Source organism: Candoia aspera, chromosome 1 (genome assembly GCF_035149785.1).
Source record: "Candoia aspera isolate rCanAsp1 chromosome 1, rCanAsp1.hap2, whole genome shotgun sequence".
NCBI lineage: Eukaryota > Metazoa > Chordata > Lepidosauria > Squamata > Boidae > Candoia > Candoia aspera.
The window spans coordinates 283,592,720-283,620,361 of NC_086153.1; the positions used below are offsets into that span (position 1 = coordinate 283,592,720).

A 27,642-nucleotide genomic window follows, 5' to 3' on the forward strand; every position below is an offset into this window, starting at 1 on the left:
CATATAAGCAACCTAAGCTATATTTATATTATAGATAAGAATATATACATATATAAATCTGGGATTAATTTTCTGAGAGAGAAGCCAGAAGTTGGCTCTACTGAAAGTAGGCTATTTCATATGGCAAACACCTTAAAACTCTGCTCCAGCAAGCTACTTGGGTAAGGGGAGAGGCATACTATTATTAAGATTGTAACAATGAAAAAGTTTATATTTGCTAAAATGAGAAAGATAGGTAAAGGTAAAGGTTTCCCTTGACATGAAGTCCAGTCGTGTCTGAATCTAGGGGGCGGTGCTCATCTCCGTTTCAAAGCCGAAGAGCCGGCGTTTGTCCGTAGACACTTCCGTGGTCATGTGGCCAGCATGACTAAATGGAATGCCATTACCTGCCCGCTAAAGCGGTACCTATTAATCTACTCACATTGGCATGTTTTCGAACTGCTAGGTTGGCAGGAGCTGGGACTAGTAACGGGAGCTCACACCGTCACGTGGATTCGAACCGCCAACCTTCCGATTGGCAAGCTCAGCAGTTCAGCGGTTTAACCCGCAGCACCACCGCCTCCCGGCACATGTAAGATATAGCACAAGGTATATTAAAGTATATTCAGTAGTAGAACATACTTATAACTAATTCCATGGAAAGTTATTTCAAATAAGTTTGATAAATTAGTTTATACACTTAACAGAAGCAATTCCCATGCAATGTTCTGTTAAAACTAAGCAAGTGAAAAGGGAAAGTTAACCAGCAATAATAACAGAATTCAACAGGAGAAAAAGATAAGTAAAACAGGGGAATGACCAGACAGCTCTGTGTTCTAAGTGGTTTTCAAGTGGTGTATCCTGAAAGTTGCTGATCACTGTGGGTAACTGTTTCACACTGAGCAAACAGAAGCTGCTGCAGAGAATGTAAGAAGAATATAAGGCAGCCAGTTTCCAGAAAACTGCAGTCACTGAGAGAACTAATAGGGAGAACTAACAGGATGTCAGCAGTAGCATTTGATACGTGGGTTCCCTGACAAGTCTTCTTAAAACAGTTCTCTAACTTTCTGAGTACTTGGCAAGTCTAAAAAAAAACTTTTTTTTTTTTTGCTGGTGCAGGCTTAAGAAGCAGAAATTAAGATCTACAGTTGTGATCTGTAATGCTTATGATATGTTTATGTTCCTGTCTGAAGCATAACCAGGCATACTGTATAACTGTAGAAAATGCAATATTAAATGTGCCTAAAGAAACAGTATGAGGATCGGAGCAATAGTTAGCCACACTCCAGCTTGTACTATTGGGTAAAGAATTATTAGGCCAAACAACAGGAAGTTACAGAGGAAACAATCTTCCAAAAGGAAAAATCAATAAAAAGCCAATGGATGAGAGTGGCAACCAGAAACAAAAAACATAGAAGGTATTATGCACTACTCAATCATTTAATATTTTCTATCAACCATCAACAGTAAAGGAACAAGCAGTCAAGAAATATGCCACAGACTAGCACTTGGTAGAGCAGCCATGAATGCCTTGGAAAAGGTATTGGAAATGCTGTGATGTCTCTCTATACTTACAAAAATTAAAATCTTGCAAGCCATGGTATTCCCTCTGACACTCTATGGAAGTGAAAGTTGGACTTTAAAGAAGCAGGATGGGAAGAGTATTGATGCCTTTGAACTTTGGTGTTGGAGAAGACTCCAGAGAATCCCATGGACAGCCAAGAAAACAAACCAATGGATCATCAAAGAAATCACCCCAAAGTTCTCACTCAAGGCACAAATAATCAGGCTCAAATTATCTTTGGGCACATTATGTGAAGACCTAGTTCTCTGGAAAAAGCTCTAATGCTGGGAAAGGTGGAAGGAAAGAGAAGAAGAGAATGATCAGCAGCAAGGTGGATGGACTCAGTTACAGTGGCAATGAGTACACCATTGGGAGACTTGAAAGACCAGGTTAGGGACAGATCATCATGGAGAAAATCTATCTATGTGGTCGCTAGGAGTCGAAAACAACTTGATGGCACATAATCAGTCAATCAATTATGCACTCCTAGAACTCAGAAAAACGTTTTTGGCTCTGGCAGAAGAAACAAGCTCTGACCCTCCTTAAAGGTAGAAGGGATGGAGGTATGTTCTCAAGAAATCAAAGAGTTGTATTAATTAGAGATACGCTATGACGAACTAAAAAAAATGTTATCACTAGACCCAAAGGCTAATGAAATGCGCTGGCCACCAGGAGCAAGGTTCAGGGATATGACAGAAAAACTTTCACAGCTTCACGTCTTCTGAACATTTTCCTTTCCTAAGCCATGTTGAGACAAATCATATTGCAAAGAAGAATATAATCCTTAGAAGAGAACTGGAAAGGGAAAGAAGAATTAATAAATCAATGACTAGGTACAGAAAGATCTAGACATGACAGAGTTGGTTTTTGGGATGCTAGTCTGAGTTATATGGGATGATGAATTACTGACATGAAATGGGTTGTATTTCCAAGGACAGGGAAAAATATGTTTGGCTGAAACATGCCAAACTTGATCAGTAGGGTTTTAAAATAAAAAAATACTGATGGAGGCACTGAACTTACTTAAATGTCAAATTGAATTCTGAATGGGTCAGTGATGAAAGTTGCTATAGACTTATACCCTCTAGAAGGAAGTAACACGGAACCTTTTAAACTGCTCAGTGAAAAATCAGAAAGAATGCTGGTTCCTAAATCTCATGGTCTTTGTTGAACATATACTGGAGCATGGGAAATAAACAGGACAAGCTTGAATCATCTGCAAGTGGAACGAGTTATGTCATGCATATTTCTGTGCAAATGACATGAAATACATACCTTATTCATTTGTATCAGGACACGACTAATGCACTTCAGCAAAGGATCGTTACCTTGTCGTGGTGCTGGAGCTTGAGCACCTCAATGATGCCATGAGCTAAACCGTGAAGGGCCACCCAAGACGGGAAGGTCATGACAGAGAGGTCAGACTAAATGTGATCCCTGGGGAAGGTAATGGCAACCCACCCCAGTATTCTTGCCGTGAAAACTCAATGGATCAGTACAACCAGAGATACGTCGGTATACCATCGGAAGATGAGACCGCCAGGTCGGAAGATGGTCAAAATGCTACTGGGGAGGAACAGAGGATGAGTTCAACTAGCCCCAGACGTGATGACACAGCTAGCTCAAAGCCGAAAGGACGGCTAGCGGCCGACGGTGCTGGTGGTGAACGGCGAATCCGATGTTCTAAGGATCAACACACCATTGGAACCTGGAATGTAAGATCTATGAGCCAGGGCAAATTGGATGTGGTTATTGGTGAGATGTCAAGATTAAAGATAGACATTTTGGGCGTCAGTGAACTGAAATGGACTGGAATGGGCCACTTCACATCAAATGACCACCAGATCTACTACTGTGGACAAGAGGACCACAGAAGAAATGGAGTAGCCTTCATAATTAATAGTAAAGTGGCTAAAGCAGTGCTTGGATACAATCCAAAAAACGACAGAATGATCTCAATTCGAATTCAGGGCAAGCCATCTAACATCACAGTGATCCAAATATACGCCCCAACCACAAATGCTGAAGAAGCTGAAGTAGAGCAGTTCTATGAGGATCTGCAGCACCTACTGGACAACATGCCTAAAAGAGATGTTATTTTCATCACAGGAGACTGGAATGCTAAGGTGGGCAGTCAAATGACACCTGGAATTACAGGTAAGTATGGCCTGGGAGAACAAAACGAAGCAGGACATAGGCTGATAGAATTTTGCCAAGACAATTCACTCTGCATAACAAACACTCTCTTCCAACAACCTAAGAGACGGCTTTATACATGGACTTCACCAGATGGACAACACCGAAATCAGATTGACTACATCCTTTGCAGCCAAAGGTGGCGGACATCTGTACAGTCGGTAAAAACAAGACCTGGAGCTGACTGTAGTTCAGATCACGAACTTCTTCTTGCACAATTTAGGATCAGACTAAAGAGATTAGGGAAGACCCACAGATCAGCTAGATATGAGCTCACTAATATTCCTAAGGAATATGCAGTGGAGGTGAAGAATAGATTTAAGGGACTGGACTTAGTAGATAGGGTCCCGGAAGAACTCTGGCATTGTTCAGGAGGCAGCAACAAAATACATCCCAAAGAAAGAGAAAACCAAGAAGGCAAAATGGCTGTCTGCTGAGACACTAGAAGTAGCCCAAGAAAGAAGGAAAGCAAAAGGCAACAGTGATAGGGGGAGATATGCCCAATTAAATGCAAAATTCCAGAGGTTAGCCAGAAGAGATAAGGAATTATTTTTAAACAAGCAATGCGCGGAAGTGGAAGAAGACAATAGAATAGGAAGGACAAGAGACCTCTTCCAGAAAATTAGAAACATTGGAGGTAAATTCCAGGCAAAAATGGGTATGATCAAAAACAAAGATGGCAAGGACCTAACAGAAGAAGAAGAGATCAAGAAAAGGTGGCAAGAATATACAGAAGACCTGTATAGGAAGGATAACAATATTGGGGATAGCTTTGACGGTGTGGTCAGTGAGCTAGAGCCAGACATCCTGAAGAGTGAGGTTGAGTGGGCCTTAAGAAGCATTGCTAATAACAAGGCAGCAGGAGATGATGGCATCCCAGCTGAACTGTTCAAAATCTTGCAAGATGATGCTGTCAAGGTAATGCATGCTATATGCCAGCAAATTTGGAAAACACAAGAATGGCCATCAGATTGGAAAAAATCAACTTATATCCCCATAGCAAAAAAGGGAAACACTAAAGAATGTTCAAACTATCGAACAGTGGCACTCATTTCACATGCCAGTAAGGTAATGCTCAAGATCCTGCAAGGTAGACTTCAGCAGTTCATGGAGCGAGAATTGCCAGATGTACAAGCTGGGTTTAGAAAAGGCAGAGGAACTAGAGACCAAATTGCCAATATCCACTGGATAATGGAAAAAGCCAGGGAGTTTCAGAAAAACATCTATTTCTGTTTTATTGACTATTCTAAAGCCTTTGACTGTGTGGACAATAACAAATTGTGGCAAGTTCTTAGTGGTATGGGGACACCAAGTCATCTTGTATGCCTCCTGAAGAATCTGTATAACGACCAAGTAGCAACAGTAAGAACAGACCATGGAACAACGGACTGGTTTAAGATTGGGAAAGGAGTACGGCAGGGCTGTATACTCTCACCCTACCTATTCAACTTGTATGCAGAACACATCATGCGACAAGCTGGGCTTGAGGAATCCAAGGCTGGAGTTAAAATCTCTGGAAGAAACATTAACAATCTCAGATATGCAGATGATACCACTTTGATGGCTGAAAGTGAAGAGGAACTGAGGAGCCTTATGACGAAGGTGAAAGAAGAAAGTGCAAAAGCTGGTTTGCAGCTAAACCTCAAAAAAACCAAGATTATGGCAACCAGCTTGATTGATAACTGGCAAATAGAGGGAGAAAATGTAGAAGCAGTGAAAGACTTTGTATTCCTAGGTGCAAAGATTACTGCAGATGCTGACTGCAGTCAGGAAATCAGAAGACGCTTAATCCTTGGGAGAAGAGCATTGACAAATCTCGATAAAATAGTTAAGAGCAGAGACATCACACTGACAACAAAGGCCCGCATAGTTAAAGCAATGGTGTTCCCTGTAGTAACGTATGGCTGCGAGAGCTGGACCATAAGGAAGGCTGAGAGAAGGAAGATCGATGCTTTGGAACTGTGGTGTTGGAGGAAAATTCTGAGAGTGCCTTGGACTGCAAGAAGATCAAACCAGTCCATCCTCCAGGAAATCAAGCCAGACTGCTCACTTGAAGGAATGATATTAAAGGCAAAACTGAAATACTTTGGCCACATCATGAGAAGACAGGACACCCTGGAGAAGATGCTGATGCTAGGGAGAGTGGAAGGCAAAAGGAAGAGGGGCCGACCAAGGGCAAGATGGATGGATGATATTCTAGAGGTGACGGACTTGTCCCTGGGGGAGCTGGGGGTGTCGACGACCGACAGGAAGCTCTGGCGTGGGCTGGTCCATGAAGTCACGAAGAGTCGGAAGCGACTAAACGAATAAACAACAACAACATGACTAATGCAAATTATATAGTTTGTGTAACTTATGTGATGATGTCATTACACACATGACATCATCATGGCCTCTACCATGGAAAGATGGGACATAAGCAAAAACAATAAAATATTTCTGGTCTTAGTGATGCTTTAAAAGCATTCATTCCTGGGCCCGCAAAAATTGCACTGCACATCCTACTACCAGTCAAACAAGCTTGCATTTTTCTTAGTCATTTCCAATAACAGGCAAATACCAAACCATTCAGATAGGCTACTGTCAATCAGCTGTCACTTTGCAGATTAAAAATAATTCCCTCCAGCTTTACCATCCACAGAAAGCCTAATGCTTTCTTCTTGCTTTTTACATAGATTTCTTGACCCATCAATGTGCTACCTTAATGTTCTGTTTAAAGAAAAAGGACAAAAAATATTTTTAAATAATATGCCAAGAAAAGCATGAAAATTCCCATCAAGGAATTTTTTTTGCTTTATTGACAATCATGTAGTAAGCATGCAATAACTTATCATTTATTCAGAAGGAATAGTTCTGCCAGCATTTATATTTATGTGCTCTATTTTTCTGCTTCTCAGAACTCTCATGTTCAAATGCATGCATTATCCATCACAACTCCACTTTTCTCTGGCACTGATTTTGACAGGTGCCTTTTAGATGCCTCATAACAAAAAAAAACTGTTGGGATATGTTGTTGCGGGAAAGATCGTTTGCATAATTATAGCTTCTTTCCATGTTTCTGCAATAGTCAACTTCCTTTGGCTGTGTTTATAGGAACCTACATTGGCATTTATTTCACAATTAAATATATAAATACAAATATGGAAATACTAAACTGCTTTTGCAGAGAGAAAATAAAAGAACAACAATAATAGCAGACCAGCTCTTCAACCAGAGAGGTTGGAGAGTCTGGCAATTTAGACAGAAGTGAGGATGCACATTTAAGTTTCAATGGGTTTCTGACCCTCAGATTCCAGTTTTGATCAACACTCATTTGCTGTGCAAATATACAAAATATTTTTTCTTAGGCAATAAATTGATTAAATAAATGAATAAACAGATACTAGATTATAGAAGACTAAGTGTGGCTTTGGAGCAGAATCTCAACTGCAATGGATGTCCCACTGAGTTTTGGTCAGGAAAAGACTTTGGGGAGCTATTTTTTAAACAAGAAGAAATGGTTTGAGGGAAGTGTTTGCTTTAGAAGGGAAGCTTGCTTCAGAAAAACAGAATTAGGCAGAGTAAGCCTGGGAGGCCTGTTGAGATGAGACCCAGGAGACTTGGAGTGGAAATAAAACTAGGGAGGGGAAACCAGCAGGAAGAGAAACTGAGAGGGACTAAAACGAGAGCCAGGCACTGAGGGAAGGTAGAGAATCCAAGACAGAAGGAGGCTGGAGGGTGAATAACTGGCATGAACATGGCTGGCAGGGTGGCTAGCAAAGGCTGGCCTGCGTGGAAAATGTTTGAACAGTATATGGAACAGTGGCAGAATTTTTAAGACCTGGGAGGTGCAAATTATGGGTTGTAAGTAAAAAGCTATGAAAGGTTTACTCCTAAGGTAAGCTAAACAAAGAGCAGGAGTGGGATCAACTAGTGATCAAACATAATTTCCTTTTGCATATCATCCCTTCTACAGGGAAAAAGAGGGGTTCATCACCTTACTTCTCAAAATGGGTAAATCTGAAGTCTCAACAAGACCGAACCATGTTACTGTGATTCAACAGTTGAAAATCTCAGTGGGAAGTGCATTGAATTTTCTTTATTTTGATTGTTTAATTAAGTTAAGTAACCAGAGCAACTTAATTGTAGTTCTATTTCTGTTTACAACCATGAGATGTTTTGAATTGGTGCTGAGTTTCCCAGGAAGATTAAAAACTGGCTTTTTTTCAAAGCACTGGCCCTGGGTGGAAGCATATACAGCATCACTTTTGTTTAAAGCAGCTGGGGAGGACCCAGCAATGTCCTTGGGAGGCCACCTCCTGGACCTGAGAAGGCTTCAGAGTACCAGGAGAGCTATACAACCATTCACAGAATTGATTACAGCAAGGTCTTTGATTGTACAGACTCTACCAGAATGTGAACTGTACTAAGGCTAATGGCTGTGACAGAATGCCTGATTATTCTTCTGAGGAATCTTTACAGTGAACAAGAAGCTACATAAGAATTTAGGATTCAGAACAGAGAAGGGAATGAAAGAAGGATGCATGTTGTTCTCAGATCTGGTCAGCTTCTACAGTAAGTATCACTGAAAGCCTGTGTGCAGATATGCAAACTATTAAACATATTGTGCAAGACTGCCCACGACGTGCATTCCCTGGCTCCTTAGAAGATCTGCACAAAGCAACACCAGAAGTGATCTCCTGGATTGCTGTATCCCTGCAGAAGTTTTGTATATAATTGTGTGGTTTGTGTGTATATATTTGCCTTTTCTCTTGTCATGTACACATCATACGATATATATACATACGATATATATATCATACTATATATATAAGCCTGAAAAACATTGAAGGTCAAAACACCATTTCAAATACTGTATACAGTTAAAACTGCTTGGTTACCCAAAAGTAAAAGAGACACAGAAGAGCTAATAATGGAAATAAAAGTGAAAAAATTGGAGTAATGTTAACTATTGGTCTTGGACTGTAAATAAATTAACTAACTAACTTATCTAATAAAATAGTCACAGAGTAGTTAACAGAATGGGGCAGCAGGGTTCCACAAGTCCTTCCCATTAGCAGCACTTCAGCACCACTGCCAATTTTAAACTACTAGTCGCTTCCCTCCCTTGCTGGAGCTATTACATCACTCAGCGAGGATTAGCCAGGCTAAGAATTGGCAGAGTCCCAGCAAAATATTTGGGACCCTAAACAATATGGGGACCGTGCCAGCTCTTTCTTCCAAAAGCCCGTAAAGAGGTAAAAAGAGTTTGCCAACAGACCACACACTTTTGTGCCTTTATACCATTGCATAAGGGTGATGAACAGCATCCAAAGCTCATTTCTCCAAAATCAGTATAACTAGTCTTTCTTCACATACAGATCTTGCTCTGCTTTTACACTGGGTAATCCCATGCTGAAAGAGTTCCTACATGGATAAGGTGATCAAGATTAGAGGATTTTTCTGTTTGAACCTCACAGTCAACCAAATGTATCAATCATTTAAGCGATCAGATGTCTCAAACCAGATTATCCCTATCACAGTGTTTAGCACCCACTCCATTACCTGCATGCGTGAAGGAGACCCTTAGCTCCCATAAACTTTGGCTTGTGTCATCTCTTCAAATGCTTAGCAGTTTATGTAATTATATTTTAAAGCAGGGAGGGGAGTGCACCAAGTAACATAATTCAAAACCTCTTCTCACTTGAGTGCGAAGTATTACAAAAATAAATTTAGTAACCTATTCTGCTCCATTGGTTTTAATAGAAAAGTAATGCTACTCTGCAAATGACCTACATTCAAAGCAACTAGATTCCTAAATGTCCTGGGTTGGCTACAGTATATCTCCAAGGATATTCTTTATCTCATAGCAGCCATTTGCACTCTGGTAGCTGATCTCTGATGAAATGAGTATATTTTTTATGGTACTGTTTATTTTGTAGCTGCCTAGCAAATTAAATGCACTTGGACTGAAATTAAGCCATAGTTGAAATTTAGAAAATTTGAGAGACTGGAAGATTCCCAAACAAAGGGAAATAGTGGAAATATTATACAACTCATTCTTAACAGGCTTTATTTTGAAAGACTTCTGGGTCCACAAAGGAAGGTAAAAGCCAGTTGTTTTTGTAAGACTCAGATCTCACAATGCTGAAGGAAAATAGTTGTACTTACCCCTTCACTGGAATTGTCCCTTGTACTGGCAAGCATCTCCTGGAGGGCTCTGACAGATAAAGACTGCTCCAGTACAAAATTACAGATGCAAAGATCAGGAGGGACGTACTGAAAAAATAAAATAGCAACAAAAATCACAGCTTTCTTTGTTTCTGCTGCAGAAGGTTTACAAACACAAACCCTCCAAAAGCACTGCATATAAAATAAGGGCAGACAAGAACTGTATAAATCAGTTGCAAAAGAAAAAAAATCCTTTTTACTTTTTATTTTCAGGTTAAGTCCCAGCCCAAACAATATAAAAATAGCACAAAAAAAAGCATTTCAAATGTAATTAGATAAGACCAGTAATAAAAATAGAAGTTTGGAAAAATTAGTTATAACTATGAAACTTAATAAGGAAGATACACTTCCTCCATTTCTACTGTTCAGATATCATCTGAAGTCACTAAGGTATATGATTCATGTTATTCTGGATGGCTCTTACAAAAGGTTCTTTAAGAATTATCCAAATTTTATCTCAAGTGATAGCATGAATAGCCTTATTATTAATATTTTGCTGGCATTTCTCGTTGCTAAATCGTAATTATGATATTAATTATAATAGATATTATAACAATAATTAGCAAAATGTTATTTTTATTTTCTTTTTTTATGAACATTCTATATAGGAATGTCTTATTCCAGCCTTCTCCATAATATGTAAGAATTATTGTATGGGGAATGGGGAATTTGTACGAGAAGAGATTCAGATGACACTCCTTTATGCTCTTTCTGCCAGACCTGATGGGACAGGTAGATGTGACTGGGGAGAGGTGGTCCCTCAAATAACCCAAGCCCCATGCCATGTAGGGTTGTAGAGGTCATTACCAGCACTTGAGTTGAACCCAGAAGCAAACTGGGAGCCAATGCAGCTAGTGGAGCAGCGTGTAATGGGTATTGATCTAGATACACACTTAACTGCTTGTGCTGCTGCATTTTGCACACCTGAAGCTTCTGGATGGTCTTCAAGAGCAAACCTATGTAGAGCGCATTACAGTAATCCATACAGGAGGTGACCAGGACATAAGTGACTGAGTGTAGGGCCTCCCGATCAAGGAATGGGTGCAACTGGCACACAATCTAAAGTTGTGAAAAGGCCTTCCTAGGCACGACTGCCACCTGCTCATCAAGCAGGAGTCATGAGTCCAGAAGAACTCCCACAGCAAAGCTCCTAACACTGATGGTTTTCCCATAGATTGACATAAGATATCTTTTTACTCCCACTCTTATATTAATAAATAAATATAAATAAATAAATAAAATGAGGACTGGTCATAAAGTTACTTTTTCAGTGCCGTCATAACTTCAAACAGTTGCTAAACAGGGTAGTTGTTAAGTGAAAACTACCTGTAGTGGTTAAGGCACCAGGCTAGAATCTGGGAGACCATGAGTTCTAGTCCCACTCACCAGCTAGTTGGCCCTGGACCAGTCACTCTTTCTCAACCCTTGGAAGAAGGCAACGACAAGCCACTTCCAAAAATCTCGGCAAGAAAACTGCAGGTACTTCTCAGGTAGTTGCCAGAAGTCAAAACTGACTCGAAGACACACACACAAATCCTATGTGTAGTTTTTGAGGAATATACAGCATTAAACATCTTGTGGTTCAATTCTGAGAAGACATGCATAGATTAGATTTTGAAAATATCATTAAGGGAGCCAGCCCCACCCAGCTTTACTACTCCCAAAATGCAGAAGTTCTCTTTTGGAAACAGGAATCTTAATTATTGTGATGTCTTTGCTTTGTTCTGTTTTATCTGATTCAGACATCCCATTAAGCCAGGTTGTTTCTTTAATCTTGGTGTTAAAGATTTATTAAACCATAATTTAGTACCTTTTGGGTCCACAGAAGATACTGAACTAAAACAAAGAAATCACATTATTCTTTGATACAGTGGATGAATCCAGTCACTGTATCAAATTAAAATTCACGAACTCATTTGATGACTTTAGACTATTCTTTAGTCTGTTGATAGAATAAAATGGAGGAGGGAAGAACCACATTTAGCAACTTGAGTTACTTGAAGGAAAGACCAGCTATAGATGTCTCTCTCACACACACACACACACACTCACACTAAGTAGAATGTTCAAAGTACTTTAATAGTCTCTCCATAATTCCAACTTATTACCCAACTTTTTGTATTATATTTTATTCCATTTCTCTTCCTGTTACTCTAGTTCTCAGATTTTCTCTCAGTAAAGAACAATTTCATTCAACATCATTTCTGAGAGCAAGTTTGGTGTAGTAGTTAAAGCACCAGGCCAGAAACTAGGAGACTGTGAATTCTAGTCCCGCCTTAGGCGCAAAGCTGGCTACATGATCTTGAGCCAGTCACTCTGCCTTAGCCCTAGGAAGGAGGCAATGGTGAACCACTTCCAAAATCTTGCCAAGAAAACTGCAGGGACTAGTCCAGGCAATTGCCAGGAATCAAGACTGACTTGAAGATACCAACCCCCCAACCTTTTCCACCCAGAACATTTTAATTTTTATTTTCATTTTCATTTGCTAAAAACTATTCTCCAGCTCCTTATTACTGGTTAAATGAAAATTGTTTTCTAAAACAATTATTCTAAATTGAATATATAGATGGGTTATGCTTCTGAATAATCCTTGGGTTAGAATCAACAGTTATTAAACCTAACATTTTCTAAAACACTACTCCCATTTCCAAATGGAGCTCATTTCATATTGCACTAACTCAATTTATTTTAATCATGATTTGTTAAACAAACCAAAGCCACACATAATGTTAAATCATAAACCCTGGCAGCTGAATCCACACATTATACTAAACCTAGACTAAACCAACCACATTACATCTTAAAGCCATGTGTTAATCCAGTCACTGCATTTTTTTAAGTGGGATTTTTAATTGACTGATTTTGTTTTTACATTCATGATTCTCAAGCTTTTCTTGTTACTGTCACTGTTCTTGACAACTGCCCCAACACACAAACACCCACAGAAGTATTCTGACCTCTTCCTTCCTACTGTTTCTTCAAGATGACTCCTATTTCCATTTAGAAGGTGCTGCTGCTTTCATTATATTTGCCTGCACTTTTTACTTAGGCTTATGCCTGCATTTCCTTGCAATCTTTGGCAGCTTTCCTAAACAGAACTCAGGTATTGACTGATAGCTTCCTCTGCAAGTAAGCTATAAATAAGATGAGATAACAAACATCAGCTTCCAATTTGCCTTTAGAACCTGGGACTATGCCCATTTCACCAGCCTTCTCTCATATGCACAACAAGACTAAGTCTCACTCATGACACCAGCTAGTGTGGCTGAATCTAGTCCATGGTAGGCCGCTTGCAAGCTCACACTGAAGAACAAATTAGACCGTAATATTATTTGCATTGTGTGGCCTTTTGTGGTGATATGAGGAAGAGGCTTTAAACATTTGCGCATAACAGATCAATCCATAGTGGAACCTTTTCATAGCTGCCATGCAAAGACTCTCACTTCACTACTGGGAGTTTCCTTCACATTCTGAACAGCAGGCATGAGGACTGCAATCCTTCAGTGTGGCTTACTCCATACCCTAGTTTTAATTTTAATAAGTAACAAAAGACCAATTACATATCATCACCAAAGATAGCTTTCACACTCTCAAAGAACACAGTGATGGAACATTTCCAATACTGACGGACAGTGATGAGAGATTAAGAGAAGATAGTCTGTACATCTCTCACTTCTGTAAAGCAACAAGGACAGCCATCTCCCAATATTCCTTCTAAATTCTTCTAACTCTACGATTTAGATCCCTACTGAACCCCACCAAAAACTCTTTTTATAGTATCCCCTGGATGGTATAATTAAGATGGTGTACACTAAAAAAAGTGTTCAGAGATCAAAGGTATGTGAATTTATAAAAAGGAAAAACAGAGATTGAATCCTTCAAAATGGAAACTTTTTAACAAGAAAGATGCCATTGGGGGGGAAAAAACACTAGGGAATATTTTAATTAGAACTACCAGAAGAAGCAAGGAATCAAATGGTTGGCCTGAAGGAAAAAAAAAAAATCCTCAACTGATGCTGCCCAGAATTTCCATCATCTCCTCAGATGGGAAAGAGACAAGAGTAAAATGATTGAAACTGCAAGCATTTTCCTGCTCACATATGCTTTGGATATTTTTTCCAGTTTTTTGCTAAATTACTCAATACTTTTCTGTTACTTTTAATGAAACACTCAATATTTTAAGAAGTTGTGCACCATTTTTTATACTAAGAAGTTTTCTTAAGGACAGAGAAAAGGTACAGTGACAGTGGAGGGGATTTCTGGTCAGGCAAACTTGATCGTAGATGTAAGGGATACTTGAGAGCTGATTAGAGAGCAATTAAACTGCAGCTAAATAATTGTCACTTCAAAAAGCAGCAATACTTTCATTTTAAAAAATCTGTTTCAAGATTACCAAATAATACACAGACAAGCACACAATTTAAGATTGAAATTAAGTATTATTTGTTTTCTGTGAGATAAGACTTTTCTCTCTTTTTCTCTCCTTGCCATCCCCACTTTTCTTTCAAATATGTGTTAGTTATTTGAGAGATTTTACAGAACAGATGTGAAGGACACATGGAGGTGGCAGGGAGGCAAAGGACAGGAAGAGAGAATGGATGGTGCGTGGCATTTGCCCTAAGATTTCTATCCACTCTCCGGCCCTCACTCATGAGCAGGGCTGCAACTGGGGAGGGCAACCAGGGAACGTGCCCTGGGCACTGTGGGGGGGGGGACACCAAAATGAGCACTGGGGGGTACCAAAATAGGCATGGAATCCATGTTTGCCCCGGGTGACACAGACCCTAGTTGCGGCCCTGCTCGTGAGGTCTCTTCAATCAATCTCAAAAAACCCACTACATTTACTCAAGGTGAAGCATACACTGAAATTCTGTTTCAATTCTAGCAGCATACATTTAGATGAAATTAAAATTCTTTCTTCAAAGAAAAGTTTGATAGTAGAACAGCTGCCAACAGAAGATGTGAAATCATCCTTCTAGCACAGTATTTCTCAAATTTGGCAACTTTAAGGTGTGTGGACTTCAACTCCCAGAATTCCCAAGCCATCTTAAAGTTGCCAAGTTTGAGAAACACTGTGCTAGAGGCTTTAACAAAGATGTTCATACAGACGGATTTTTGGGATATTTAGGTATTTGTCACTTTTACAAAGTAGTCTATTAAACAGTGTCATTTATTATTTATTTATTTATTTATTTATTTTCTATCCTGCCTTTATTATTTTTATGAATAACTCAGGGCGGCAAGCATACCTCATACTCCTTCCTCCTCCTATTTTCCCCACAACAACAACCCTGTGAGGTGAGTCGGGTTGAGTGTGTGTGACTGGCCCAAGGTCACCCAGCTGGCTTTCATGCCCAAGGCGGGACTAGAACTCACAGTCTCCTGGTTTCTAGCCCGTTGCCTTAACCACTATTTGCTTTCCAATTTGTATTTCATCACCCTGATCATCCAGTTCCTGTTGTTTAGGAATAGTAAGACATCTTCCAATTGTTGTGGATAATAAATCTTACTTCAGAAATAATTTGCAAGGCTAATAACATTTAAAATTACAGAAAACGTAAGAAGGGAGAATGAAGGCTTTGAACTTCCCTATACAAAGACAGAATCTGGACAGCTCACTGACCAGGCAATCTATGCTGGGTATCATATCTGACTTTATCACCTTTGAACTGACTTAGTGAACATAAATATTAGACATAGGACATAGAAACACCAAGCTAGATAAGCTACCCTATTTGACTGGGTGCAATAAATGATTATTGTATTTAATGCAATGTTATAAACTTCTGCAAAAATCCTGCAGGTAACTAGTACATCTGGATTATATTTTTAATGCTGTCCAAGTAATCTCTGGAAACAGAAGTCTAACTTTTTGACAAGCAGAATTCATGCATAGTTTGTACCTGTTAGCCATGTCAAAACCATCCTTTCCTATTATAAAAAAGTGTCATAGTAACCTTAGTGCAAAGCAGCAACAGAATAATCTAAACTTGTTTTAGCTCAAGTACTTTATCTTAATTTATTTCAATGGATTTATAAATTAATAAACTGAAGTAAATTAATTATAAACAGTGAATATGGTTCTCTTCTAGAAGGATTTCTTCCCTTGAGCTGACTGTTCATACAGTATTCTTGAATGAACTGGGTAAATTTAAATTAAATGGTTTCAAATCAAATTATACAAATGAAGGGGAAAGCAGATTATATTTAGAAAAAAAACCTTTTCATATATAAATTCCACTTTTCATGCAATTTGAGTCATAGGACACGGATCTAAAAACAAAGCAACTTAGAAGTGGAGTAAAGAGATAACATAGATATTATCTATCCCTAAACAGTAATAAATGCATAACTATTTAAAGTCCTACATCTGCAACTATAAGCAGCCACAGAAATTTCATATTTCTATAATTTGATACAATAGCATAAATTCACTGCTGAATTTCATTTCAGACACACAGAATTCAAGAATAACACTGTCATCAAGGCATAGGCCAGTATTTCATGGGCTACAGGTTTCTATGAAATATAAAGCTTCACCTTTTCATGCATGTGAAGAGTTTGTTATATTTTTAATAACAAGTCACAGTTACCAACTTTTAATTACTATTTTTATTTTCATAACAGGGAAAATAAGTTGAGCCATTAGAGAGATTTCACATGAAGGCAGGGTAAATTTTCTTGCTAACACAAGCCAGCATTTTGACAACTTGATCAGTGGCTTTGAGGAGACTTTGACTTCCATGTTCCCTGAATTTGTTCATGGAGTAACTGGAGGAAAGTTGGATTCCTAACTCAGGGCCAAGGAATCTCTACTTCAGTATTTATAATGGGAAATAAGAAATACATGTATGGAGACAAAGCAATCAGACCATTCCCTTATGGGGGTTAAGCAACATCATGCAAAACACCGAAAAGGAATAAAAAATGGTGGGCCAAAGAAGTTAAGGCATGAAAGAAAAAATATAGCTAAATTTGGTTTACAACAGTACTGTTCACTATGCCTCTCTGTCCATGCAAACCATGCTTGTTTCTATCCCATCCTTGTACCACTCAGTATATTGCCTTTTGTTTGTCTCATCTTATTCTTTTGGAGAATGTCACTGATTCCATCTAACCATGAGTTTTCTGACTTCCCCTTCCTCTGGGCCTATTCACTCTTTCTCTACATGGCGGTCGGGCAATTTGTTCCCGACTCATTCTTTGAATATGATCAAACCTCTTTTAGTTCTTATATTGATGGCTTGTGTCCCTAGAAATTGTTCTCAGGCTCTGCAAACTACTGACTGCATTGCCAACACTTCCGAAAGCCACAGCCAGATTAGTACAGTTTTTAGAGCTAGCATTCTCAGAGGCAAAAAACAGCTGCTGCCTTCCAGATACGGCATTTGGCCATTTTGGCAGGGATCAATGAAGACTGATATCCAGGATATCTGGAGGGCACCAGGTTGGAGAAGGTCAGCAAAACAGTTTCATATCACTTGGAAATGAGCAACTAATAGACTAATTTAATTTAATTTAACATCAGACCTTTTCCATCTTTCTAAATCCTATCTTACTGTTTCTGCTTCTTATGCTGCATCATAGATGACTTCAGTTAGACTGCGGCATTTCTTATTCACTGAGTCAGCTGTTATTGAAGCTAGGCTTTAAGTCAAATTGATTTTAAAAAGATTATATCTTTGGCAGAAACAGTTCAGTGGACTAAAAAGCCAAATGCCAAAAGAATAAAATGCTTGTTAGAAAACTTATTTAATAGCACATTAATTATTAATTTGTGATTAAACTTTATTATTTCAGAAATGAAAGGATACTTGATATAAATCATTGACTTTGGTGCTAGAAATCTGTGTTTGGTTTTTGTCTATGTCATGAAGCTAACCTAGAAAAAACAACTCTTGTCATTGGTATCTATTTTTTTAATATGGAAAAGCAAACAAATATAATATACAAATGATACAATTATTTCTTTCCATCTGTTTCAAAGTGTTGAAGACCATGGTACTTATTTGGCAAGAAGACATGCATCTAGTGACTATTGTATAATATTATTATGGACATCACAAGCTGTGACTTGAATTCCTATACCCCACCACAATTCCAAGGACAGTTTTCCATGTAGATTTCCAGGTACACTTTCCTTACAGATTTCCATGTAGCTCAAAGGATAATTTTCCTTATAGAAAATTAATGGAATTTCCATTCTTGCATTGCAAAGTCAGCTGTCAGTCTAAGCCTTAATTTTTGTGAAAATACAACTCAGCAAAACAACTCAGGATTTTGCATGATATATACCTCCTACAGGAATTACAATTAAAATTTTAATAACCATTGATAGATTAATGACCATTTATTTATATTGATTTGTAAAGCTGCCAGCCTCCCCCATGTGATTCTGGGCAGCTAATTAGAATTAAACTAGGTTAAAATCAAATCATGCTGAGAAAGGAGTCTTACTTTAGCTTCTGAGGTTGGTTCCAAAAAGCAGAGGCGATTCCCAAGCCCCTCAGCAGCCAGGCAGAACTTGCGCTGTTCTTTGTGGATGTTGGCTACACACTGAAGTACAACTTCGTCATCCTGTCATGGGATATGAGAAGCATGTGAACAAATAGGAAATAGATTCAGATCAGTGATGAATTGGTTCATTTGTACAAGTCTCCAACAAAACATTTGTTTAGAAATGGCAATGTATATATATTTTTCACATAAAACATTATATGAAATTTCAGTTACATATTCCTGTCTTACACACTGTATGAGGAGAGCAGTGTTAGTCTATGTTAGCAAAAAAATGAGGAGTCTGGTGTACCTTCCCTTCCTTTTTCCCCCACCTCACCTGTCATGTTTACCGTTTCAATGTGCATTGTACATCGTAACGTTTCACATGCCAAGGCGCTGACGCACGTTTCTGGTTGGGAGGGAACTGCTGTGGGACCTTGTACCAAGCTCTCTATCTGTGTTCATTTTGTTGGAATGTGTTTGGGTTATCTTCTCTGTTCAAGGTCTTTTCCTGCTGATCAGCAGAACTCGTTAGGAGCACCTGGGATTGTGAATTTGAGACGGTTGTACGGGGGGGGTGGGACTTCATTTGTACTGGGGGATTTTAGTTTGATTTTGGTGCACTTTCTTCATTCTCAGCTTTCTTTGTACTTGCATACTATTCTTAAATAAACCAGATATTATTAAACTCCTGCTTGTGAGTCTGAGAGTGTTTTAGAATAGGCAACCATCACATAAAGCTGAGAATCACCAAAGTACACCGTTAGCTCCTACCAAGATCAATTCTTGTGAGGGAAGCAGTTAACGATGGCAGAGTCAAAACTAGCATCCAGGGAACTTGAGGACCCGACTAACCTGTTACCTGAGTCGATGATCCGAAGTAGAGAGCCGAGCCCCCCCCCCCAAACTTTCATATTACCAGAAGGATTCGAGTTCCAGCCCTGAGCTGGGGGGATCTAGCGATGGGGGAGAACCAGAGCAACCGGCACCGAGCGGACCACCCGCGGAGTTGACCACCTGGGATACGATGGGAGAGCCCCAGCCAGGGACGTCCCAGGCATCCTGGAAGCACTGGTTCCTGCTGACCCCAGAGGTGGAATCTACCACGGTAGCAACGGGGAGACAGCCTGACGTGCGACGGGGGGAGGAATCTCAAATCCCTGAGAGGCTGAGAGTACTGGAGGCGAAAATGGAATCGATGGAGTATCTGTTAAGAAACATGTCTTTAGCAGTGGGTGGCCAGGAGAGGTACGATGGAAGTCCCAGCTTCACGCAACTGTCCCCCATCCTCCCTCCCAAACCGCCGGTGGAGCGGGACCGGAGACGGCTCCAGGATGGATCTCCGCCCCGAAGAGTAACCACTACCGTGACCTGGGGCCCCACCACTCGAGCTGCCACCAGTTCCGCTCCAGCAGGTGGGGCGGTTAAGGACTTCTCTGTCAAATTTGATGGGGATCCCACCAAGCTATCTTTTTTTCTAACTAATGCAAAGAGTTACATGAAGCAATTCAGGCCATGCTTCCCTTCTGAGGAGGCTAAGATAACGGCAGTTGCCACTAAGCTAAAAGGCAGAGCAGCGGACTGGTATGTCCAATTAATGGAGGCTGACGCCCCTGAGCTCGAGTCCTTTGAGGACTTTGTGTTTGCATTAAAGTTGCATTTTGAGGATCCTCTGGCCAAGGCAAGAGCTAAGGAGGCGCTAAAGGAGCTCATCCAAGGCCACAGGTTGGTAGCCGACTATGCCCTGGAATTTAAAGCTTTGGCAGGCAAGGTACACGATTGGTCTCAGTCAACCTTCATAGGTTTAAAGAAGGGCTCAGTCGGGACGTCCTAAAATGGGCGCTATGCAGAGACGACCCAGAGTCGTTGCACAATTGGATCTGTCTGGCCGGGAAGGCTGAGCATGCCCAGCATACCTACATGCAAACCAGACAGCCCAAGAGACCACCAACCACGATGCGGGGACCCCGAAGTGGGGCAACTGCTGCCCCATCAGGCTACAGAGCGTGGGACGAGGAGAGGGATCGGCGCTACACATGAGGCCAGTGTATCCGATGCCGGAAGGTAGGGCATCGAGGCGCCGACTGCCCAAAAACCAAGGCTGGAGATCAAGTGACAAAAGTCCCGGCCAAATCGCCCCCCCCCCATCGCGATGGATGACAGCAGCCAAGGGGGCTGCTGATGTGGAAGAAGAGATTTACTTCTCAGGAGAGGCTGATGCTGCCTCTAAGGAGCCGGTGGGAAACACCAGCCACCTGCCCTGAAAAGTTTAAATCCTATTATCAGTCCACACCATGAACTGAAGTTCCTTATTTCATTACTTCTGGCCTTAATTAGATCTCTGACAAAAATTAGTTTAATATAGCATTCATCTTGGCAGATGAACAGGAGCAATTGCTGTGGAATCAGACAATAATTGTTGCTAAAACCAAACGGTCAGTGGATTGAATGAACAGAATAAATTATCCCTTCCCCAAATTGTCTCAGGATGTTTCACAGGTTCAGTAAAACAGAAGGAAGAATAAAAGGGAGCTGATGATTGCTTGACCAGTATGGAATTTCTCCCTACATCTACCGCAGTAGCTGTCTTGAAGGAAAAAAAAAATGGGTAAGGGATGCCAGATGAGTGAGCAGTTCAAAATGATGGATATTAAAGATGTCATAGGCAGAATGCTTCTGCCCTAATACAGCCCAAGGACAATTAATTTCTTTTGCTCAGGCCTCAAAAAATCTTATGTTTCTAAGCCTGAGCAATAAAGATGTCTCTGTTACTGTTATATTGAGAAATAACAACAGACCTGGTTTTCCTATTTGACTTGGATAATCTTACCATACTTTTATTTGCTATTAACATTTTTCATGGGGAATATAAAAAACATTATTACAGTCACTTGTAATCCTTTTTTTTTCCTGTGTTTCAGATGTTCATATCTATTCTACTGCATCTGTTATTCAAGTGTTGCTTTTACATAAGTCACACAAATAGGTTTTACAGCTATAAAATGTTGCTTGCAGGCTTCACAGTAATCTCAGTGGATATCAAGACTAAAAACTCCTTAAGAATATTTTCCAAATAATACAGTTACGCCATTTTCTGTGTTGTGCAATGTATCTTTGATCAGAGCATACAGTACTTACAGATGCAAAGCTTATGATAGGAAGACAGGTAACTGTCTGATCTTTTCTTTGACAAGGTTAATAGCCTTACACTTTCTGAAATGTAATACTCCCTGAGAATCATGCAGTAACTTAAATATATGTGCTTGATTGAAATGATGATGGAAAGCATAAGTGAAGAAAGAAACTGAATATATTAGAAATGGTATTACGTTTTTCAGAATTACCGTTCTTTCCCAGGAAATAAAATTTCAGCCACATCACATTTACTATAAAATATGACCTGTAAACTAAATAGCATCTGTAGAAATTCTACATTTGAAATCTGAAACCCAGCTGATATTAATTATCATGCAGGTATATATTTACTTGTATTTAATCTGATAAACAGAAAGCCAATTTGGTGTAGTGGTTCAGGCATCAGGCTAGAAACCAGGAGACCGTGAGTTCTAGTCCTCCCTTAGGCACAGAACCAGCTGGGTGACCTTGGGCCGGTCACTTTCTCTCAGCCCTAGGAAGCAGGCAATGGCAAACCACTTCTGAAAAACCTTGCCAAGAAAACTGCATGGACTTGTCCAGGCAGCCTCTGAGAATTGGACACAATTGAACGGATTAAAAAAAAATCTGATAAACATACTTTATTAGATTTGTTATTTTACATTGGAATGGTATGACACATAGTGTACTATTGATGAGATTAAAGCCACTGATATTATATTCTCACCCTGAATGATTAAGAGTGATAGACAAGTTCAGATGCCTACAGTAAGCTTTGCACTAATCAAAGCCAAGCTGCCTTCACTAATCATTTTGTATTGCTTACAGTCATAGAAGTAACTTAAGGAGATTTTATGAATGAGGTCTACACATGCAAGCTTGCCTCCCCTGTTGATGAAAATAGGCAACAACCCTAACATAGTATATGGTTGAATCCTTTGTGCACATTGTGGTTTCTTTGGTGGAATGGGTTCATCGATTGTATTAAGCTTACAAAGACCGAATTACTTAATGGCATATATGGACAGCTCTTTTTAAAAAGCGTTTGGCATAAGGTGGAACTTTCCTGGTATGAGCAGAATTGGAGATGTGATTTGAATGTATGATCCATATTACTTCTTTATGAATTTATTCATAAGCATACTGTTAATCTACATTAATCTGCATTAAAAACAACTTCACATGAAAATTTGCAATTAAATATTAAATTTAATTAAATGCATATTTTGTGAAAGAATATTATTTATAGTTATTTTCTCTCAAAATAAGCAATTCTAAATGCATTTGATCCTAAAACAGACTTTTGACATATATATTTATACATTCTTTGCACTAAGTTTTTTAAAAAAATAATTGTTATGGCTTGTATAAAATGAGTCAAACAAAAATATCCTGTGATGGTTATAGAGCTTCCATAGCTTCCATACTTCTACGAAGCTAGAAGTAAATACAGGAGAAATGGAAGAAACTATTTCTTTACAGAGTGTATTATTAATTTCTGGATATGTCTGATACAAGATGTGATATGATCTATTATGAAGATGACTACATATTAGTGCAGATGGATTAAATAGCATTAGATAAATTATGATAGACATTACTTATCGATTTCATTTCTAAACCATAGATCAGAAACAATATAACGAGTGTTGGGATAACATCGCTAATTAGTTCCTTACAATTGTAAAATAAATAATTTTGCTAGTATTTCAGGATCCTTCGATCCCCACAGGTATTTCTTCCCTGAGTAAACCAGGAATATTTCCAAGAGTCAAGAAATACAATGCATATGTATTAAAACATGTTCTGACTCATTTATAGCTATCCTACTATGTCACAAGAACAGTAGCTTTATAGCCATTTTTTTAAAAAAGGTTTATTTTGTCATAACATTTCTTGGTTTAGAATTCATTTCATTATCTAGGAAACTAACTTTTGCTATAGGGCATATCTCCTCTTTTTTTCCCCCGTCAAATCAAGCTGGACTCCTAGCAAATTTATAGACTGACCTAAGCAACACTGTGAAAAGTGGTTTGTCATTACTTTCCTCTGGGATATTTTTCAACTTCCTGTACTTGGGCTGAGATGGAGTGGTCCAAAGTTACCCAGTTGACTTCCATACCTAAGGGAGAACTAGAACTTGGGTCTTCCTGCTCCTACTTCATTACCTTAACCACTACACTACACTGGCTCTCTATCCCTTACCATAGCTGTAGTAATCTTATTTCAATTAAAGAATGGTATATGAGATTTCAGTAAAGTGACCATATAAAGTTAAGATTTTTTCCTTAAAAAAAACTTTCCCATCTTTAATTATTACCAATTGAGCTCAAAATTTAATGACAGACATGCTTTCTATATATAGAATAATATTGATTGAAAAAGTCCCATTTACTCCTGCATCTGCAAGTAATTGTTACTTCAATCTATTCAATAACAGAGGAGTAATGTTGCAATCCAAGTAACAATATGTCAGGAGACAGCCAACAAGGAGCAAATCAAAACACATAGCCTTAATAATGGGACACCTGAGAAGTCTTTTGTTTCATCTACTTCTTTTTCACCATCATTAGGTTCATTTGAGTAGTTGATAAAAGCATGCCAGGTTTGTTTCAGTCCCCCAGCAGATAGGCAGTGTTAATTTTCATTTTCAAAAATGTGAGGTAGATATCACAGTTGAAGAGTTATTATCTAGGTAAAGGTAAAGGTTTCCCTTGACGTAAAGTCCAGTCGTGTCCGACTCTAGGGGGCGGTGCTCATCTCCGTTTCAAAGCCTTGGAGCCGGCGTTGTCCATAGGACACTTCCGGGTCATGTGGCCAGCATGACTCACGGAACGCTGTTACCTTCCCGCCGAAGCGGTACCAATTAATCTACTCACATTTGCATGTTTTCGAACTGCTTGGTGTGCAGAAGCTGGGACGAGCAACAGGAGCTCACCCCGCCGTGCGGTTTCGAACCGCCGACCTTCCGATCGACAGCTCAGCGGTTTAACCCGCAGCGCCACCGCGTCCCTATTATCTAGGACTAGACTAATATGTGTAAATAGTTAGGAAACTATAGATCAGGGTTTCTCAACCTTGGCAACTTTAAGTTGTGTGGACTTCAACTCCCAGAATTCCCCAGCCAGCCATGCAAGCTGAGGAATTCTGGGAGTTGAAGTCCATACATCTTAAAGTTGCCAAGGTTGAGAAACACTGCTGTAGATTGTGCAAGATTTGTACATGCCTTGGTAAGGGTGTACAGAACTGTAGAAGAGTTCCCTCTCGCCTCTCATTTAATTAGACCATTTCTGTGAGTCAAGACAGTTGATTTTTAAAAATTATTGTGAAAACATGAAAATTAATGGAAAATATAAACATGATGCCACTTAATTATGTTACAAATCAACTAGCTCTTCCACACTGCAAGCAGAACAACTCATTCATCTTAACGCAACTAACGCTGCACTGCAGTAACTGAAATAATCAGGTGGTGAAAGATAGTGATTGCTATAGTCATCAGTTACACTTACATATTAATGGCTACATGAATAAGGTAAAAAACAAACAAACAAACACCAGCAGTGATATATTATACTGTAGCAGGCTTTCCCAAATTGGTGCCTTCCACAAATGTTGACTGAAATTCCCCTAATTCCCAGTTATGGTCTCTTAAATATACTCCGTCCATTTTTTTGTGTCTAATCATCCAAGTCTTAGAAATACATACATGCATACACACATACATACAGAGAGAGAGGGAGGAGGGAGAGAGAGAGATTTTAAGGCACCACTTCTGGGGGAAGAAATCTGAATCTTGTTCAGTAACAATGTTAAGTCTTTAACTTAACTTTCCCCTAGCTGCATCTCCCAAACAACTTGTGTTAGCAATGTCTAGAATTCTTTGCAAGCATAGAAACTAGAGGTGATGGTGGCAAGGATATGCCTCATGGTAAAAGTTGTTCCACCAGGTAATTAAGTTGATTCTAACCCCCCCCCCCCCCATGTAATGACCAACACACACACCCGACTCTTTAGTAGTAACAGTCCCAACACATCAGGATGGAGAAAGAGTACTGTAACCTTTCCAGTCAGCTCTCTTATGTGTCAGTTTTCTCACCTAACCAGGATGAAAGGAAGTGGTATGTTAGTCTATTAAAAACAGTAATAACAGAACTGTGGTATGTAATTCTTCTGTCAAATAAGCACAGTGGAGGTTTGTACAAATTTCATCAGTGGAAAAAGGTGCTTTTAACCAGCTTTGGTGTGTTTGCCAATTACAGCTCTACCTACACAGGTCTTTTCTCAACGCCATACACACTAATATATCCAGACAGGAGTCCTGTAATGCACTCTATGTGGGACTGCCCTTCAGATGCTTCAGTTGGTGCTTCATACACAAGAGAGAATGCTTGTTGGACTTTTGAACATAGTTTATTATTCTGTACCAGTTGTATTGGATGCCTATTGATTTCTCAGTCCAACAGTTCTTGAGGATGTTGGATGAGAGAAGAGCAATCCATAATTATATGTACCAAGAGCTGCAAGCCATTGTCCCACAAAGAGATTGGGAGGGTGTTAGCTGTGGAGTTTACTAGAGCAGGAAGGATAAGATTACCACTGTTGGTATTTTGGTGAAACCTAGCAGTACAAAAAAAAAATAGAAATAAAGGAAGATTGAAAATTCTACCAGCAACATTCTGTCCACACAGCATTCTATCAATAAATGTAATAAACTGCAAAGTCAAACAATGGAAGAACGGGGCCTATTTTCAGTCTGACAATGAATTCTTGAAGCAATAGCTCTAAGGTTGGTGGCAACTTGCTCAGGTGTGCCAGAGAGGCATCCAAGTGAGCAGACTTTTTCAAAAACTTAGCCATTACCACCTTACTTCTGTGAAATGAAATTTCCTTCTTTCCTACTTAGTCAGTAAAACATCCAAGATGGCCCCTCCATCCTTTAATCATAGAAGTGTTTCATTCTGTGGATGAAATGTCGATGAATTCTTATTTGTTCATCAACCTTGCAGCTGTGTAGGGGGTTCAGTCTTTCCTTTCCTAGAATCTACCTGTGTACTGTTTGTGGCACAGGGAGTGCAGTCAGTGTCCTTGCGATGACAACTTTTGCAACAGCAAAAGCCCTGAATGGTTTGCTAAGCAGCAGGACCACTTGCAACTTCCCAACACCATTTCTGTACAACTTCTTACCACAGTTACCATGATTTTCTGCCATTTTGATGTGGAAACTAGAAATATAGGACCTAGCTCATGTTTCTTAACATGTTTTTAGAAACAAAGGAAAGTAAATAAACAAACAAACTCCACAAATCCAGGCAGGAAAGACAAAGAATTTTCCTTTCTCTTAAAGCTTCCACAGCTTGCTCTGGAATATAGCTTGAGGATAGCAGGATCAATTATATAGAATTCAGGAGAAGGACAGGATTAAATGAACTAGTCAAAATTCTTTTTTCATTCCAGATGACATGCTGTTTCTCTTCCTGTGGATGATAAATAGCTTAGTTGCAGACCAATTGCACACTATTTGGCATTAGGCTAACAACATATAAAATTCTGTGACCCGTATACTGTATCTGTGGGTTTTGCAATGTTAAAAAGGAAATTGACCAAGGGTAACTCAACTAATTGCTGTGTATTCAAGCACCACAGAAGAAGAGCCCAGAAAATATATAAAATCCAAATTACAAGTCAAGAGAATTGTTTAACAATGTAACAATGGGTCATTTTCAGAAAACTTATGATTTGGGGTCATTTACTCTGTTCATTTAGGGTTATTTATATGTATATATTTTTTAAAAAACTCAAAATAAAAACTTAGAGGGTAGTATGAATTATATTTAAATAATAATAAAAAGCATAAAGATCTGTCATAACATAAAAACAAAATTATCTGTGTTAGCCTGATTATTGAATGGAATATTTCCTCTGATATCTACCTAAACCAACAGCTACACTTACCATTTTTAGGATCTATAGGACCTCATCACACATTTAGGTGGGCTGGGGACCTCCTTTTTTAAGTGTGATATCCCAATTTGAAAGCTTATATTATATTTGTCCTGGATTTTTCAAGTTAAAATGGA

General features: G+C 39.2%; 1 protein-coding gene across 1 annotated transcript in view; it reads right to left on the minus strand.

The window, feature by feature from the left end:
- The window catches only part of RYR3 (ryanodine receptor 3), a 346,984-nt gene that overhangs the window by 278,954 nt on the left and 40,388 nt on the right, over positions 1 to 27,642 (minus strand). The window contains exons 2-3 of the mRNA XM_063289977.1: positions 18,407 to 18,526; positions 9,886 to 9,997 (exon numbers count right to left, since the gene is read on the minus strand). Coding sequence (XP_063146047.1) covers positions 9,886 to 9,997; positions 18,407 to 18,526 — 232 coding nt within the window. The remainder of the gene's footprint in view (positions 1 to 9,885; positions 9,998 to 18,406; positions 18,527 to 27,642) is intronic.